The sequence below is a fragment of the Zophobas morio genome, unplaced genomic scaffold, assembly GCF_036711695.1.
Source record: "Zophobas morio isolate AGI-343-1 ecotype UQ-CSIRO unplaced genomic scaffold, CSIRO_AGI_Zmor_V1 ptg000058l, whole genome shotgun sequence".
Taxonomy (NCBI): domain Eukaryota; kingdom Metazoa; phylum Arthropoda; class Insecta; order Coleoptera; family Tenebrionidae; genus Zophobas; species Zophobas morio.
In genome coordinates this window covers 5,562,636-5,577,346 of record NW_026972163.1, presented here as the reverse complement: position 1 = coordinate 5,577,346, position 14,711 = coordinate 5,562,636, and the positions used below count along the sequence as shown (strand labels likewise).

General features: G+C 32.2%; 1 protein-coding gene across 3 annotated transcripts; it reads left to right on the top strand.

The window, feature by feature from the left end:
- The first annotated feature begins 369 nt into the window (after nt 1-369).
- Nucleotides 370-13,249, top strand: LOC135143083 (SUMO-activating enzyme subunit 2). 3 transcript variants are annotated; one of them, XM_064074928.1, is made up of 12 exons: nt 370-569; nt 622-670; nt 735-1,018; nt 1,073-1,107; nt 1,544-1,700; nt 1,749-1,903; nt 1,956-2,243; nt 11,285-11,493; nt 11,543-11,842; nt 11,893-12,257; nt 12,313-12,496; nt 12,549-13,249. In XM_064074928.1, the coding sequence occupies exons 5-12, from the start codon at nt 1,548-1,550 to the stop codon at nt 12,731-12,733; spliced, it is 1,839 nt and encodes a 612-aa protein (XP_063930998.1). In that variant the 5' UTR covers nt 370-569; nt 622-670; nt 735-1,018; nt 1,073-1,107; nt 1,544-1,547; the 3' UTR covers nt 12,734-13,249. The 3 variants fall into 3 exon arrangements, 2 of the variants coding, with proteins under 2 accessions (XP_063930998.1, XP_063930999.1); XR_010282671.1 differs by having other exon boundaries at nt 371-569; nt 735-1,107; nt 12,549-13,172; nt 13,224-13,249; XM_064074929.1 differs by lacking the exon at nt 1,073-1,107 and having other exon boundaries at nt 735-1,053.
- The last annotated feature ends 1,462 nt before the right edge of the window (nt 13,250-14,711 follow it).

Sequence of the window (14,711 nt, the reverse complement as noted above, 5' to 3'; positions counted from 1 at the left end):
AAAAAATGTCCCTGTATATTTGAAGTCTTTGGTCATGCCAGAGTGCTTTAGAATTCCGTAATGGTGGCAGCATGATACAAATAACAATAACAACAGCAAACTAAAGCGACATTATTATTGCTTTTTTTATTATAGTTACAAATTTGTAAAATAAGCAAATTAAAAAAAAAAGACGAAGTTTATACCATGGACTGACACACGTGTTTCTGTTTTTTGAAATGTAAACAAAGAATTTCGTAATTTAAAAATTACAATACTTTATATGCTATACTTGAACTTGATGTAATTATGTACTGCCAACTTTATTTAGAATTCTCAGTGACCTGTGTCAACAATCATTCTGAAATAAATTTTGACAATTAAATTATTGTAAACGTTACAAATGATGTCATCACATTAGTGGTGCGGGTGGTGTGCATTTCCGTGTGGATCATGCAGGTCATCAAACATTACTGATACAGGTAGAATTATTGCACCTCCATGATTTAGGTAAATTTTTATGCAGGAGTTATCTGGTTTGTGAATTGGTAATTGGACAGGCGTTAAACAAAAAACTGTAGAAGTTAAAGGTAAATGTAGAGACTTTAACGAAATATGTTTATTAAGATGTACTTTTTAAAGTTATCTAAGTGAAAAGTCGTCCACAACGATTCTGATAAATTCTTATAATGTAAGTGATTTATGATTTTAAAATACGCGCTTAGATTAGTTTGCTTTTATGGCAAATGTTGCAGTGTCGCTCAAGTCGTACTCTCGTACTGACAATTTAGGGATTTTAATTATCAACTGAGCAGGTGATCGCTAGACCGGTGATCGGCAAATTGCAAATAATAGGTACACTTTGTATACACCTATATACTGTGTTTTCACCGTCTGAATTGAAATTCATATAAAAAAAGAAAAATTAATTAAAGTGATTGTCGAACAAGGAAGTGTTCGCTGCCGTAAAAGAAGAACATTGAATGTTGTGTGGTTTGACAAAACCTAGGGTTGTTATTTCAACTGGCACAAGTTGAAAGTGGGCAAAAACTTTCAGTTGCTTCTCAAACATCGGTAATTGTTGTGTTTACAGAATTGATTGTGTGTCTGGCGGCGTTGTTTATTAAGGTTAGTTTACAGTTGATCAGTGTAGTAGTCTCTTGCTTGGAAATATGCAGTTTAAATAACAGTTAACTGATTTTAAATTTGTTGAACTAATAAAATATTTACTTAATTGACCGATTTGAGCTGGTTTCTATTTGATCTTTTGTATTTTATACGATCAATACTTCGTAGTATTCATTCAGTTTTAAAAGTAAAAATTCGTATGCATATTAAGAGGTAATATAAACCAACTGCATAATATTTGTTGTTGAATATACTTATGTGTCTAATGTTTACATGTCGTTCAACATGTTTTTGCTTTTAATACTAACAAAATTGAAAACTGAATCAAAATAACCAATTTTGATACCTACTAACCCCAGCGAGTAACCGTATTTGATTCAATGGAAATTTAACATTGTGATTTTAAAGGAATTAAACTTTTACCCTATATTTTCAGAAAAATGAATTGTCAAGAAGTAGTTGCTGCTGAACTGAACAATACATCATTAGCACAATTAATTCCCAAGTCAAAAATTTTGGTAGTAGGAGCTGGAGGAATTGGATGTGAAATATTAAAAAATTTGTGTCTTTCTGGTTTTCAGGATGTGGAGATTGTAAGTACCTTTACAGTGAACTCAAATTTTGCTATCTTGCTGTTTTAGATTGACTTGGACACTATTGACGTAAGTAATTTGAATCGTCAGTTCTTATTTAGAAAAGAGCATGTTGGAAAACCCAAAGCTGTTGTTGCAAGAGAAAGTGTAATGACATTTACTTCCAACATGAAAATTAAAGCATATCATGACAGCATTTTTAAGTAAGTAATAACATCACAAATTCAATCCTATGTTTTATACACCATTTTGTAGTCAAGAATATGGAATTAATTTTTTTAAAAGGTTCAAGTTAGTATTAAATGCTTTAGACAATCGATCAGCTCGCAATCATGTGAATCGTATGTGTTTAGCAGCTGATGTTCCTCTTGTTGAATCAGGAACAGCGGGTTACTCTGGACAGGTAGAATTAATAAAAAAAGGACTGACACAGTGTTATGAATGTCAACCAAAACCTCAACAGCGAAGTTTTCCAGGATGTACTATACGAAATACACCATCAGAACCAGTCCATTGTATTGTTTGGGCAAAGCATCTGTTTAAGTAAGCATCTGATATCTTTTATTTTGATTTAATTTTTTTTTTTTCTAAATTTTCGTCATAACGCCTTTTGTGCTTTATTTCATTTTAATTAGTTTGTTATTATTAACTGGCTTTTTTTTACTTACCAACTGATAAGAAAAATATAAGATTCACATTAATTTTGATGAATGCTACTATCATTTTCCAGCTATTTTACGTTGTTTCGGCAGAACCTTCCTCGCACCTGAAGTACAATGAAACATCCAGAATTTTCGAAAAAACTCTAAAATTTGGTGCTGCGATTTTTTTTTTTTTTAAGGGAACCCCTATAAGTTGAAATAAACATATGTATGTAATGTTACAGTAAATGTAAAGAAGCGTTCTACACGTATGTTTCAAATGAGTTTTTGCTTTATAAAATTTTGTGATGAAATCAACATTTCTGCAAGGACACATTTATCAACTTGAATTGGTGCAGTGTAATATATATAATAATAACAGTATTGTATTCCCAATTTTTTTGGGAAAATGGAAATTTGATTTAATCAATAAAATTAAAATTGAATTAATTTTTTTGAGCCACCTCTATACGTAAATCTAAAAAATATAAATGCAATCATTAATCACAAGTAAAAACTCATCATATTTTGCACATTTTAGGTAGAATTTATTCGGAAAAAAAATTGAGATGACGTCATCAATTTTGGGGGGTGGGGGGGAAATAAGCAAATACACGCGACCTCAAAATTATCTGACACTACAAAACTGCAAAATTACTGGGCAGAATCATGGTTTAATACCGCGTATTTTCTGCTTGAGCCAACTTTCAAACCAAGAAAAAGGATCAATAACAACTAATAAAGGAGCCACATGAAACAGATTAAATTAAGGTGCCTAAAAAAATTGCTAAAAAAAAGGGTCTTATGATATGATACCGCCTAAAAACTTCACTACATCGTTTATTTTACATGTTTACATATGTACACATACTGTATATTACTTTGCAGAACATTTTAAAACGTTAATAAGGAACAATATGAGTGCCCGGTTAATTTTGCGGTCGAGTGTATATTTTGATTAAAAATTTACCATGCTTATGATAATTTAAAAATATCTGGAAGATTTCACAGCATTCGGTTTTGCAAATTCAAAATTATATTGCAAAACGTTGTATAATTTTGATTTTTTTTTTTTTTTTTTAATTCAGCTTATTATCTCTCATTCCGAGGGTGATCCCTTTTTTATCCTAAAATGACTGGACTATAACCAAAATTTGTCTGATCATCTGTACCAACGATGACGATATGACGTCATCTCCAACATTTACAAATGTTGTTTAAATTTTATAAAATAACATACTCATCCATTTGTAGTTTGTGAATCTGTGTTGAGTTTTTACCCTAGACATCCAGATTTTTGTAAAAAAAAATCAAAATTGTTTAACAACATTTTACAATTTAACTTTGAAATCGCACAAACCTTGCGTTTTAAGGTTATCGGAAACACCGTAAATCGTTACAATAAAATTTATCGGAATTAAATTAAATTTTACAATATCACCGAATACAGTGATTTTTTGTGAATTTGCGTGAATTGTGTGGACGAAATTCACTGTCCCCAACTGTACATCCCACTCTGCACCTATTTAAAGTGATATACATGCAACAATGTTATGGCGTCATCACAATCTTTTTAAAGGAAAAACTTATTCGGTACATACGCGTAGCACCCTTTTTTATATTTTCTTTAACATTACATACATATCTGTTTATTTTAACTTATAGGGGTTCGCATAAAAAAGTCAAATTTTGTAATTTTTTTAAAAAAGCTGGATATTCGACCAATTTTTTTACATAGAATTAAATGGCAAAATCTGACACTAACGACTACTTTTTTATGAGTCAGGCTGTTTTGAATTTTGAAATTTAAATTGTTATAAAAGTGTTACAATTCAAATCAAAATTTGTTTGTTCATCCCACAGTCGTAAAAAAGTACACTATAAGTACCTCCATTAAAGCGAATTTTAATTTTTTTTTCTGGGTTTGTGTGGTTTTAGAGTAATAAGAAATGCCGTATTTTAATCTCTACCCATATCATTTTTATTAGGATTTCATCATTATTATTCTCATTGTTATACATATAACATGGAACCCTGTCTACAAAGTTTGTATCTCAGAAATTTGAAACATACAATTTGCCTAAAGCTTTAGTGTGGTTATGGCGTAACTGCTACACAACTTAATTTTATTGTTATTATTTTTACAAACTCGTCAGTGGGATACAGTATATTTCCTAACAGTAAAGAATCGTATTATTTTTCAAAATTATTTCAATACTTGGCCCACTTACTCGTCTGTGTAATGTGCCATTGCTTGCATTGATTGAATTTTATGAAGATTCGGTGTAGAATGTTCATGAAATCAAAGTCGTAAATTCACTAAACTTTTGAGCGTCGTATAAAACGCAAAGTTTGTAAATTCCTTTATTTTTGCAATGTTTTCGTTAAATAATTATTTTTATATTATTTTTCGTATTTCATCAATCATCACATGTCAGTGCAGTTGCATGTATCCTCCCTTTTTCTGGGGTAGGCAGCGAATTTTTTGGGTTGGCCATGAGACCATGAGCACAGTAGAGATAACAATCAGTAGAGACAGCTCGCCGTTTTTCGTGACCCGTTTTCGTGGGTGGTTGTTCGCATTATGACCGAATGAGGGCGCCCAACTGACGTCTAAAATATTTGAAATTTGGCAGTTTTGTTACAATATTTTTGCCGGTTTTGCTTGTTTAAGACTGCTTTTCCGGTAGAATTGTACAAATAGTGTAAAAATCTAATTTTCACAATAAAAGGTAAAATCTTTGTCCGATGAATTTTCATACAGGAACCCTGTTGTGCGCCTTATTCTCTCCATCGTGTTTGGAATTCTTGGAAAAGATAGTAAACATAACACACTTTTTGTTTAAAAAGTCGTCGCAAACGGACAAGAACGGTGGTTATGAAATAAATAATAAAAATTTATTATATGTGATTCCGTTGTTGTGGTAAAATTAAATATAAAAATAATAAGAAACAAACTACACGTAACAAAAAATTATATAAGCAGACCTTCTCTCAATAAACAATTTTTTTATTCATCATGTATATATATATTTTTTGACCTACACAATCTTGAGTTTTATTTTGAAACGTTGCTTAACCCATAAGCAGTCGCGCGTGGATAAAAATGACCCAAGCCGTACATTTTGTCAAATATCCTTTTTCGCTTAATCCCTATGGACTTCCGGTTTCATGAATTCCTTAATTATTCTTACCTGCGTCGACCCATACCAATTACCTGCACTTTATGTGAGCCGACAAATATGCATTTTTTTTGTAATAATTTTTTTTTTAATAAAAATTTTACTTTATATGATATTACGCTTACGGGTTAAGTTGTTAGGTAAAATGGGTTTGACTATATATTAATAAGACGCCTTTGCCAAGACAGACGCACTAGAAAACTGTTTTGGATGGATTAGGAAACAAAATGGAAATTCTATTAACCCCACATCTAATCAATTTCAAATGGCTTTTAGAAAATTAATCATACAAGATTATTTTGATGAAACGAACACAGGTAATCAAAACTGCGAGCCTGATATGGAAGAAATTTTAAAGTTAAATGTAGGTCGTCGTTTTGATGAAGAAGAATCAGTCACCACGATGCAGAAGACCACCTTAAAAGATTGTGATTATCACTTTCACACAGCTGAACAAAACGCAATTAGATATATCTGTGGCTACCTAATTCGGAATGTTTATTAGTACACAGTTGTAGTGAATGTGAAAAATATGCAAATGAACATAAAAGTTTAGACAACAGAAGCATATATTCACATTTCGGAGCCTACCAAACGAAGAATTGCGAGTTATTTGGTAAATTATATATGCCAAACGATAATTTCTTTTTTTTACATTTGTGAATTAGAGCAAATTTTTAGTGAAAATTTTGAAAATATAATTTTACAAACAACTACTTTGTTGAAATTTTTAAATTTATATACGCAAGCTACATTTGTTCATCCATGCCAAAACTTTCCATACGATTATTTGCTTGCTTTGTGTGCTAGGATGAGATTATTTTATGCACTAAAATTTGTAAATGCTAGCTTTAAATTTACAAATGCCAAAGGTGAAAAAATTAATAGAAAGAAAATAATTTGACAGCATTAACTTTTTTCCTTTTTGTAATTTAATTTTTATTTTATTTATTTTTTCTTAAATAAACCTCTTTCTTTTTAGATGAATTTATTACATTATTTTTACAATGATAATTAAACCTCAAGTATTCGGGGAAAGAATGTGCGAATTGTCAAATTGTGTAAGTAATAAAATAAAAACTGTAACAAATCAGCGTGTTTATAAATTAAATATCGACTTTTCTTTTTTCTTATTGCGATTCACGATTATACGATTTGAGCAAACTACACAGTTTGCAATAAATTGCGTACACGAATCAATTTTTGAAATTGTAAATGAAGTGATACTTTTTAAATTGGGTGGCGACATCTAGGAATAGTTTAGGCAACGACCACCCATGACGGCTTAAAATTCGGGTCAGAAAGAACAAAGGCGCCGACACGAGCTGTCTCTACTGATTGTTATCTCTACTGGGCCATGAGTCTGATAAAACTTGAGTTTTCGGGACTGAGACTGCTGTCATTCAGCCGCCATCTTGAAAAGAAGGATGTAATTATTTTATATATATGTTACAGCTGATATCCGAAATCCGTTATTATGCATAATAACTAGACATTTTAGGAATTACGCGTAATAACTAAACTTATCAGTTATTATGCATAATAACCGGAAACATTAGGAATTATGCGTAATTTCTGAAATTTTATTGAATAACGGAAACGTTTAGGTAATATTGATAATAACTAACAGAGGAACAGGAATTATGCATAATATTTTCCAAAAAACTACCCACCCTGCCTCGCTTTCCCCTACACATCACATGAACAGTTGATTTAAAAAAAAAGGGACAAATTACAGTTACATAAACGTCATATTGCCATTGGTTTTCATTGATCTATGAGAACCTGAATTGCTCATTTTGTCCCGTTTTTTGTGAAATCAGCTGGACATGTTAGACAATATGCATAATGACTAATGTTTCAGGTATTATGCATAATTCCTGTTCCTCTGTTAGTAATTATCAATATTACCTAAACGTTTCCGTTATTATGCATAATAACTGAAAAATTCAGTGATTACGCATAATTCCTAATGTTTCCGGTTATTATGCATAATAACGTATTTCGGATATTAGCTGTAACATATATATATATATCTATAACAGTGATTCTGACAAAAAAAAAGAGAATATTTTTAGATAATACAATTATCTACAACTTTTGTTAATACATTTCGGCGTAACGTTATATTAAAAAAGTTACCAACAAAAAAGTATGAAAGACTAAGGGATGAAAAGTTTTTGTATATTCAGTCGTAGAATTGTATCTCTTTCTTTTTGAGAGGCCAGCTTGCACATCGTCACATTTCGATTTACGGTGGCAAAAAATTGATTTGAGATCACTGCATTAAAATTTTTCATCCCCTAATTTTGTCATATTTTTCTGTCCACAACTTTTTTATTGTGACTAATATTATGCCAAAAAGTTATGAATAAAACTGTAGATAATTATGTCTACTAAAATCCCCTTCAATTTTTTTTCTCAGACTCACGGTTACGGAGATAAATTCAAAAAAAAAATCAATTGCACTTTCTTCTTCTTTTCAGGATGATGGTAAATGACAGCACCCACAGTCCTGAAAACTCAGTTTTATACTCACGCCCTATCATCCTATGTCACTCATAAAAAATCACTAACCACCCAAAATGCACGATTGTCACTTTTTTAACGCCTAATTTACTAGACCACCTGCAGTATTCAATGTTTGGTATTACATGTTTTTCGTGCTGTATCAAAAATGTCAGACACTCTTCAAAGAGTTTGTTTCATCCAAATTTCGTGAGTAGCGTTTTAGTTAGATGGATTTGCCACTTGGGTTCCGAATAATGTTTACTACAACCGCTTTGAAATCCGTTCCATTTAAACTACTGAAAATTAAATAGGGATATTACGTCTCCGTAGAATTTTGCTTTAAGAAGACTATTCTTTTAATTATTATTACATAGTAAGTTCATAGCAGCACATTTACATAAAGAAGTCAAAACATTAGTGTTTAATTCTTAAAGTTTTTAGCATTCTTCAGATATCAATAAATGAATTGTAATACTTTTAAAATCTAAGCAGCTTTAATAATCAGTAGAGCCACTTTGCGCACTAATTACAACTGGGCTTCTGTTACGCATACTTTCAGTGTAGTTATCAATGTATTATTGAGGAATTTCCTGCCAAAGAATAGGAAGAATGTTTCTCAGTTCTCTGTCAGTCGTTGGTTAAGGATCATGAGCATCCATGCGGCATTGTAGGAAGTCCCATACATGCTCAATGGGATTAAGGTCGGAAGATAGGTAAAGGTGGAAGACGTAGATGGTTTATTTCGTGGTTATTCAGGGATTCGAACACGTTCCGAGCACGCTGAAGTCGTACATTATCATCCATAAAAATTAAATTTTGGGATCCAACAGCATTAGCCCTGGGCACAACGTACTCCAGTATGATCTCTTCTTCGCAACGTCTTGCATTTAAGTTACCACCAAAGGTGTGGAACTCAGTACGGCAGCTTCAAACGTATTCCTGCCCACACCATCACACCACCTCCTCTAAATGGCACACTAGTTTGATGTATTGGGGTAGGAAACTATTTCCTCTTTTTCTGTGCATCGTTTTGCGACGACTTTCGTTATGAACACAATACGGAGATTCGTTGGTGAAGAAAATGTCTTCCCATGGAGTAGCTTCCTGTAACTTTTGCTGCGCCCAAATTCTTCTTTGGCGCTTAGGCTCCATAGTTAAGGCTGGACGTCGAAGGGGTCTGTAAGAGGTCAGTCCAACCTCACGCGAACGATTCCTCACAGTTTGGTTCGAAATCCTTGTTCCAGTGGCATTCACAAGGCTTCGATGGTGCTGACGAGGTTTCGCAAAAGTTTGTCTCGTCGCTTGTATTACCAAAAATCTATCCTCTCTAAGTGTAGTTGCACGTCGTCGTCCACTACCTCATCTTCTGAAAGCTACTCCAGTTTATCTGAAGCGTAATGGTTTTTGAAATTGCACTTTGTGTAGTGTTAAACAATTCTTTAATTTCCACTTAACGTGTGCTTCTTTGATACATTCTGACTACTAAATTAGCTTCTTCGTTCCAAATATGAACTCTTTGCATTGTTCATTGCAGCGATTCAAATTTAACACGATGTAAAAAAGAACTTTTGAATTGTTTCAGTGCAGCTCTCAGAAGTAATTGGTGGCAGCAACCCACTCTGACATTTTTTTAAATAAATTGTTCTAAAAAAAGTACCCCAAATACAGTGGCGGCTGGTGGGTCAAATTTTCGCCAAATATTTTGAGTCTACAACTTTGTGTTATATATTTTCGTAATGTATGGCCTCTACTCGTTAACCACCGACATTTTACGTGCCAGGATGTACAAAAACATCTCGAATGTTTCGACCTCGACTTGTTAAAATAATTTTTAATAAGAAATTGACAATGTCAGTTTGATTCCAAATACTATTAATCCGTAATTCTACTTATTCTGCCTTATCATTAATTGAAAACCACCGAAAAAATTATTTTTACAGGGTTCCGCGTCGACCGGCGGCTACGGCTTGCCGACCCCGGACATCCACAATTAAATAATAATAATAATTAAATAATGACATGCAGTTAAAATATATAAAAAAAGTAATAATAAAAGTACCAACTGTTAACTATTTTTATTTACATTTATTTTTTTTAATGTGTATGGCAAATTGTCAAATAAATTAATTGAATAATTATCGAATTAAAATTTAAATGATTTACTGAAAACGCTTAGATGCTAAAAATCCAGAAAAAACGCATTTATGTTTTAGCAAAGTTATGAACGAACAATAAAATTTTAGATTTTTTTTTTCGTTTATTACTCTTGCACAGGAAGATTCATTAAATCAACAATTATTATAAAAAAAATAGTAAACACTGAAGAACATCGCTCGTAAACAGTGTAGTAGACAAAGCGAACGATGAAACCGTAAGCCGTAAGCTGCTAGTAAGTCGAAACATAGAGCATTATGCATTCCTGGATACGGCGTGCCGAATCTCTCCGGCAAAGCGTGTTTATCAGCATTTAAAATTAGCAACAAATGCTTTGTTTTGTACCTATAATATAATAAAATATATTTTTTAATATATATTAGGTTCTGTACTAAACGTACATTCAAACTTCATTTCTTTTTTTATTTTCTAATTTCAACTCTTACTAAGTATTTTCAAGTTACTGGTACGGCGTGGCCGCCCCTGCGCAAATATACAACACTCCAAAATACATATTTAATCATGCTGAATCAATTTCCGTGAAATATCCCCATTTAATTTTGAGTAATTTAGTTTACGCATATTCAGAATTTTTGCAATTTTGTCATAATTTTTTTCATTGTTTGAAATGTAACTTTACTTTTGGTAATCGCTCTTCAATGTAGCAAACATTGTTTTTACTTTGCCAGCAGGAAATCGGAAGGAATTATTCTTACGTAACATCGAATCTTGCTTAAAAAATTAGGTATTACCACGAAAGATCTCATTGTAACAGAAATTCCCATTTCAGTAGCTACCAACTTGAAATTGGCTTTAAGGCACGCTGATGTTAAAATTAACAATTGTGAACGGACATGCTAACAATGTTGCCAGTAATTCAGAATTGCCAACTCAAAAATTTGCCTCAATCATTAATAGTCACCCAGTATTGGAAGTACTTTAATAATGATTTAATGATAAATGTACAAAAATAATTTATAATGCATATTCTGCGTGAATAGTCAATAGTATCTTCTTATAAGTTATAATTTTCTCGACTATTGGACGCTTTGTCGAACGGTTTAATTGTACCTACTTGACCGTTTTATGTTTTTAGTCAATTGTTTGGTGAAGATGATCCTGATCAGGATGTTTCACCAGATACAGAAGATCCAGAATTAAAGAAAGATGGGGAGTTTTCTACTACGCATACTGGCGATGTTCAGAGAAAATCTACCCGCCAGTGGGCCGAGGAGATCAACTATGAGCCTGAAAAACTGTTTAATAAATTTTTTAAAGACGACATTAATTATTTACTTTCAATGGGTAAGTGCTCTTTACAGTTAAAACATAATTGTCTAACACATTTCTTCAGAAAATCTTTGGAAAACACGAAAAGCTCCAACCCCTTTAAGTTGGGAGGAATCGCATCTTTGTGTCAGTAACATTTCAGAAGAGGATATTTCAACTTCAATAGATATGAGAATCTTGTCTTTACAAAAATGTGCAGAGATTTTCTCAGACACGGTCACAACATTAAAAAAACAACTTGTGAATCGTAAATTTTTGGTTTGGGATAAAGATGACAAACCTGCAATGGATTTTGTTGCAGCCTGCGCAAATATTAGAGCCCATATATTTTCCATTCCACAAAAATCAAGATTTGCTGTGAAGTGTAAGTAAAATACTCCTCTATATCCCAGTTCTATATTAAAATAATTTTAGCAATTGCCGGCAACATCATACCAGCAATTGCCACTGCGAATGCTCTAATTGCTGGTCTTGTTGTTCTATATGCATTCCGGGTCTTAAAAAATGAATTGAATAAATGTCCAACCATATACTTACGTCAAAAGTCTGTTTACTCAAAAGTTCTTCTTGCGGCAGATAACAGTTTACAATCTCCGAACCCCAATTGTTACGTTTGTTCATCAAAACCAGTGGTTGATGTTTTTGTAAATGTTTTCAAAATGACTCTTAATGAATTTGAAAATGAAATTTTGAAGAATACCCTTAACATGGTAGCTCCAGATGCAATATTAGATGGAAAAGGAGTAGTGGTTATTTCATCCGAAGAAGGAGAAACACAGGTTTTGAGTTTTCATAACTGAATTTGTAAAATATTACTGTAAAAGTTGACTTCAGATTAACAATAACAAGAAACTAAATGAGGTTGGCATTATAGATGGTAGTATTTTGAAGGTTGATGATTTTTTGCAAAATTACGAACTAACAGTAAATATTAATCATTATGAGGCTAAAGAAAAGGATGATCCACCTTTTAAATTTGTGGCAAATCCATCTGATTTAAAGACGAAACAAGAAAACGGTTTGTTTTAAATCACTGGGACTCCATGGTTGTAAAAAGACGTTTTTTTTAGGTGTGAACAATGGAGTGAATGTTTCAACTGATTCTTATACAACACAACAAAGTAGTGATGATGATGATGTTGTAACTTGTACTACCGAAGATTACGATTATGAAGCTTCCTCAAGCAAAAGGCGTAAAATGAACCCACCAGAAGATGAAGATGATCTTATTATTGTTGAAGATGTAATTAATTAATTTTTTTATTTTTGTAACCAGTGCATTTGATTTTTCAATCATTCGTTTTTGGCAACTATTCCAGTTCTTTTTCAACTTTTTCCACTTCCACGAGACAGATTTTTATGTTTGTAATCTAGATAAGTAACACCAGAAACGAATTATTAAATTACGAAGTGAAATTCATTTCTAACAACTGGATAATTCTTTGATTTTAAATTCAATTTCCACTGTACATGAGTGTAATTGATACATTTTTGTGGTCTTTTTCAATATTAAAAATTACATGATGTTCAGAATTTTTTAAAATAAATACTATCTAAAATGTGCCAAATAATACACTAATTTATACCAGGGGCGGCTGGTCAGGGGCGGCAGGGTCGGCCACGCCGTACCAGTCATTTTAAAATACTTAGTAAGCGTTGAAATTAGAAAATAAAAAAAGAAATAAAGTTTGAATGTACGTTAGGATAGATCATATATATTAAAAATATATTTTATTATATTGTAGGTACAAAATAAAGCATTTGTTGCTAATTTTAAATGCTGATAAACACGCTTTGCCGGCGAGATTTCGGCAAGCCGTACCTAGGAATGCATTATACTCGATGTTTCGACTTCGTAGCAGCTTACGGTTTCATCGTTCTCTTTGTCTAGTACACTGTAGTAGACAAAGACCTGGCGGAACGTATGTTGTGCCAGGTCCGGCGAAATCCTCCTTCGCCGTACCCAGCAACGCGAATTTAGTTTTTAAAACGCTTAATATTTAAGATAGCTAACCAAATTACAAAACAATAACGGCTTCGATGTTCTTCAGTGCATACTATTTTTTTTTAATAATAATTGTCGATTTAATACATTTTTCTGTGTATGAATAATAAACGAAAAAAATTACATTAAATTATCTAAAATTTTATTTTTCGTACATAACTTAGCTACAACATAAATGCGCTTTTTCTGTATTTTTAGCATCTAAGCGTTTTCAGATATTTCAGAAACGAATTTAAAGTTTTAAATCATTTTAATTTTTCAATTATTCAATTAATTTATTTGACAATTTGTCATATACATTAAAAAAAAATAAATGTAAATGAAGATAGTTAACAGTTGGTACTTTTATTATCACTTTTTTTATATTTTTTAACTGCATGTCATTATTTAATTATTATTATTTAATTGTGGATGTCCGGGGTCGGCAAGCCGTATAGCCGCCGGTCGACGCGGAACTCAGTAAAAATAATGTTTTCGGTGGTTCTCAATTAATGATAAAGCAGAACAAGTAGAATTAAGGATTAATAGTATTTGGAATCAAACTGACATTGTCAATTTCCTATAAAAAATTATTTTAACAGGTCGAAACATTTGAGATGTTTTGTACATCCTGGCACGTAAAATGTCAGTGGTTAATGAGTAGCAGCCATACATTACGAAAATGTATAACACCAAGGTGTAGACTCAAAATATTTGGCCGACCCGAAATTTTGACCCACCAGCCGCCACTGATTTATACCTATGGTTTATTAAACATCCTCTTAATTTAAATTATAAAAATTGTGCAACAAAGGTTTTAATTTGTCTTAGCAACTACAAGACTGATATCTGAAGAAAAAGAAGACAATTTATTATAGACCAGTTGCTCTACAAATTTTTATTGATTGCAAAAGCTGATCACGTCGTCTTCAAACTTTGTAAATCGCAATTTAACTTGCGATCATCACAGGACACAACATTGTTCGTAGAGGCATAATCTTGCAGTCAAAATGTTTCGTTTATACAATGGCGTAATCATCTTCCAACCAGTCTGAAACCTTAAATATTTTGACGCGTATTTATTACCCCATCTAAGAAAATTTAGACTGCGAAATCTGGTTCTAATATGTATTTTGCAACTTATTTGTCATGTTCTTTACAAATTGTTTTTAGGAAGTATTGTAATAGAGTCGATCGGGCGATTGACTAATTTTCTCGACGTTTCATGACCCCTAGAGTATGGTCTCAC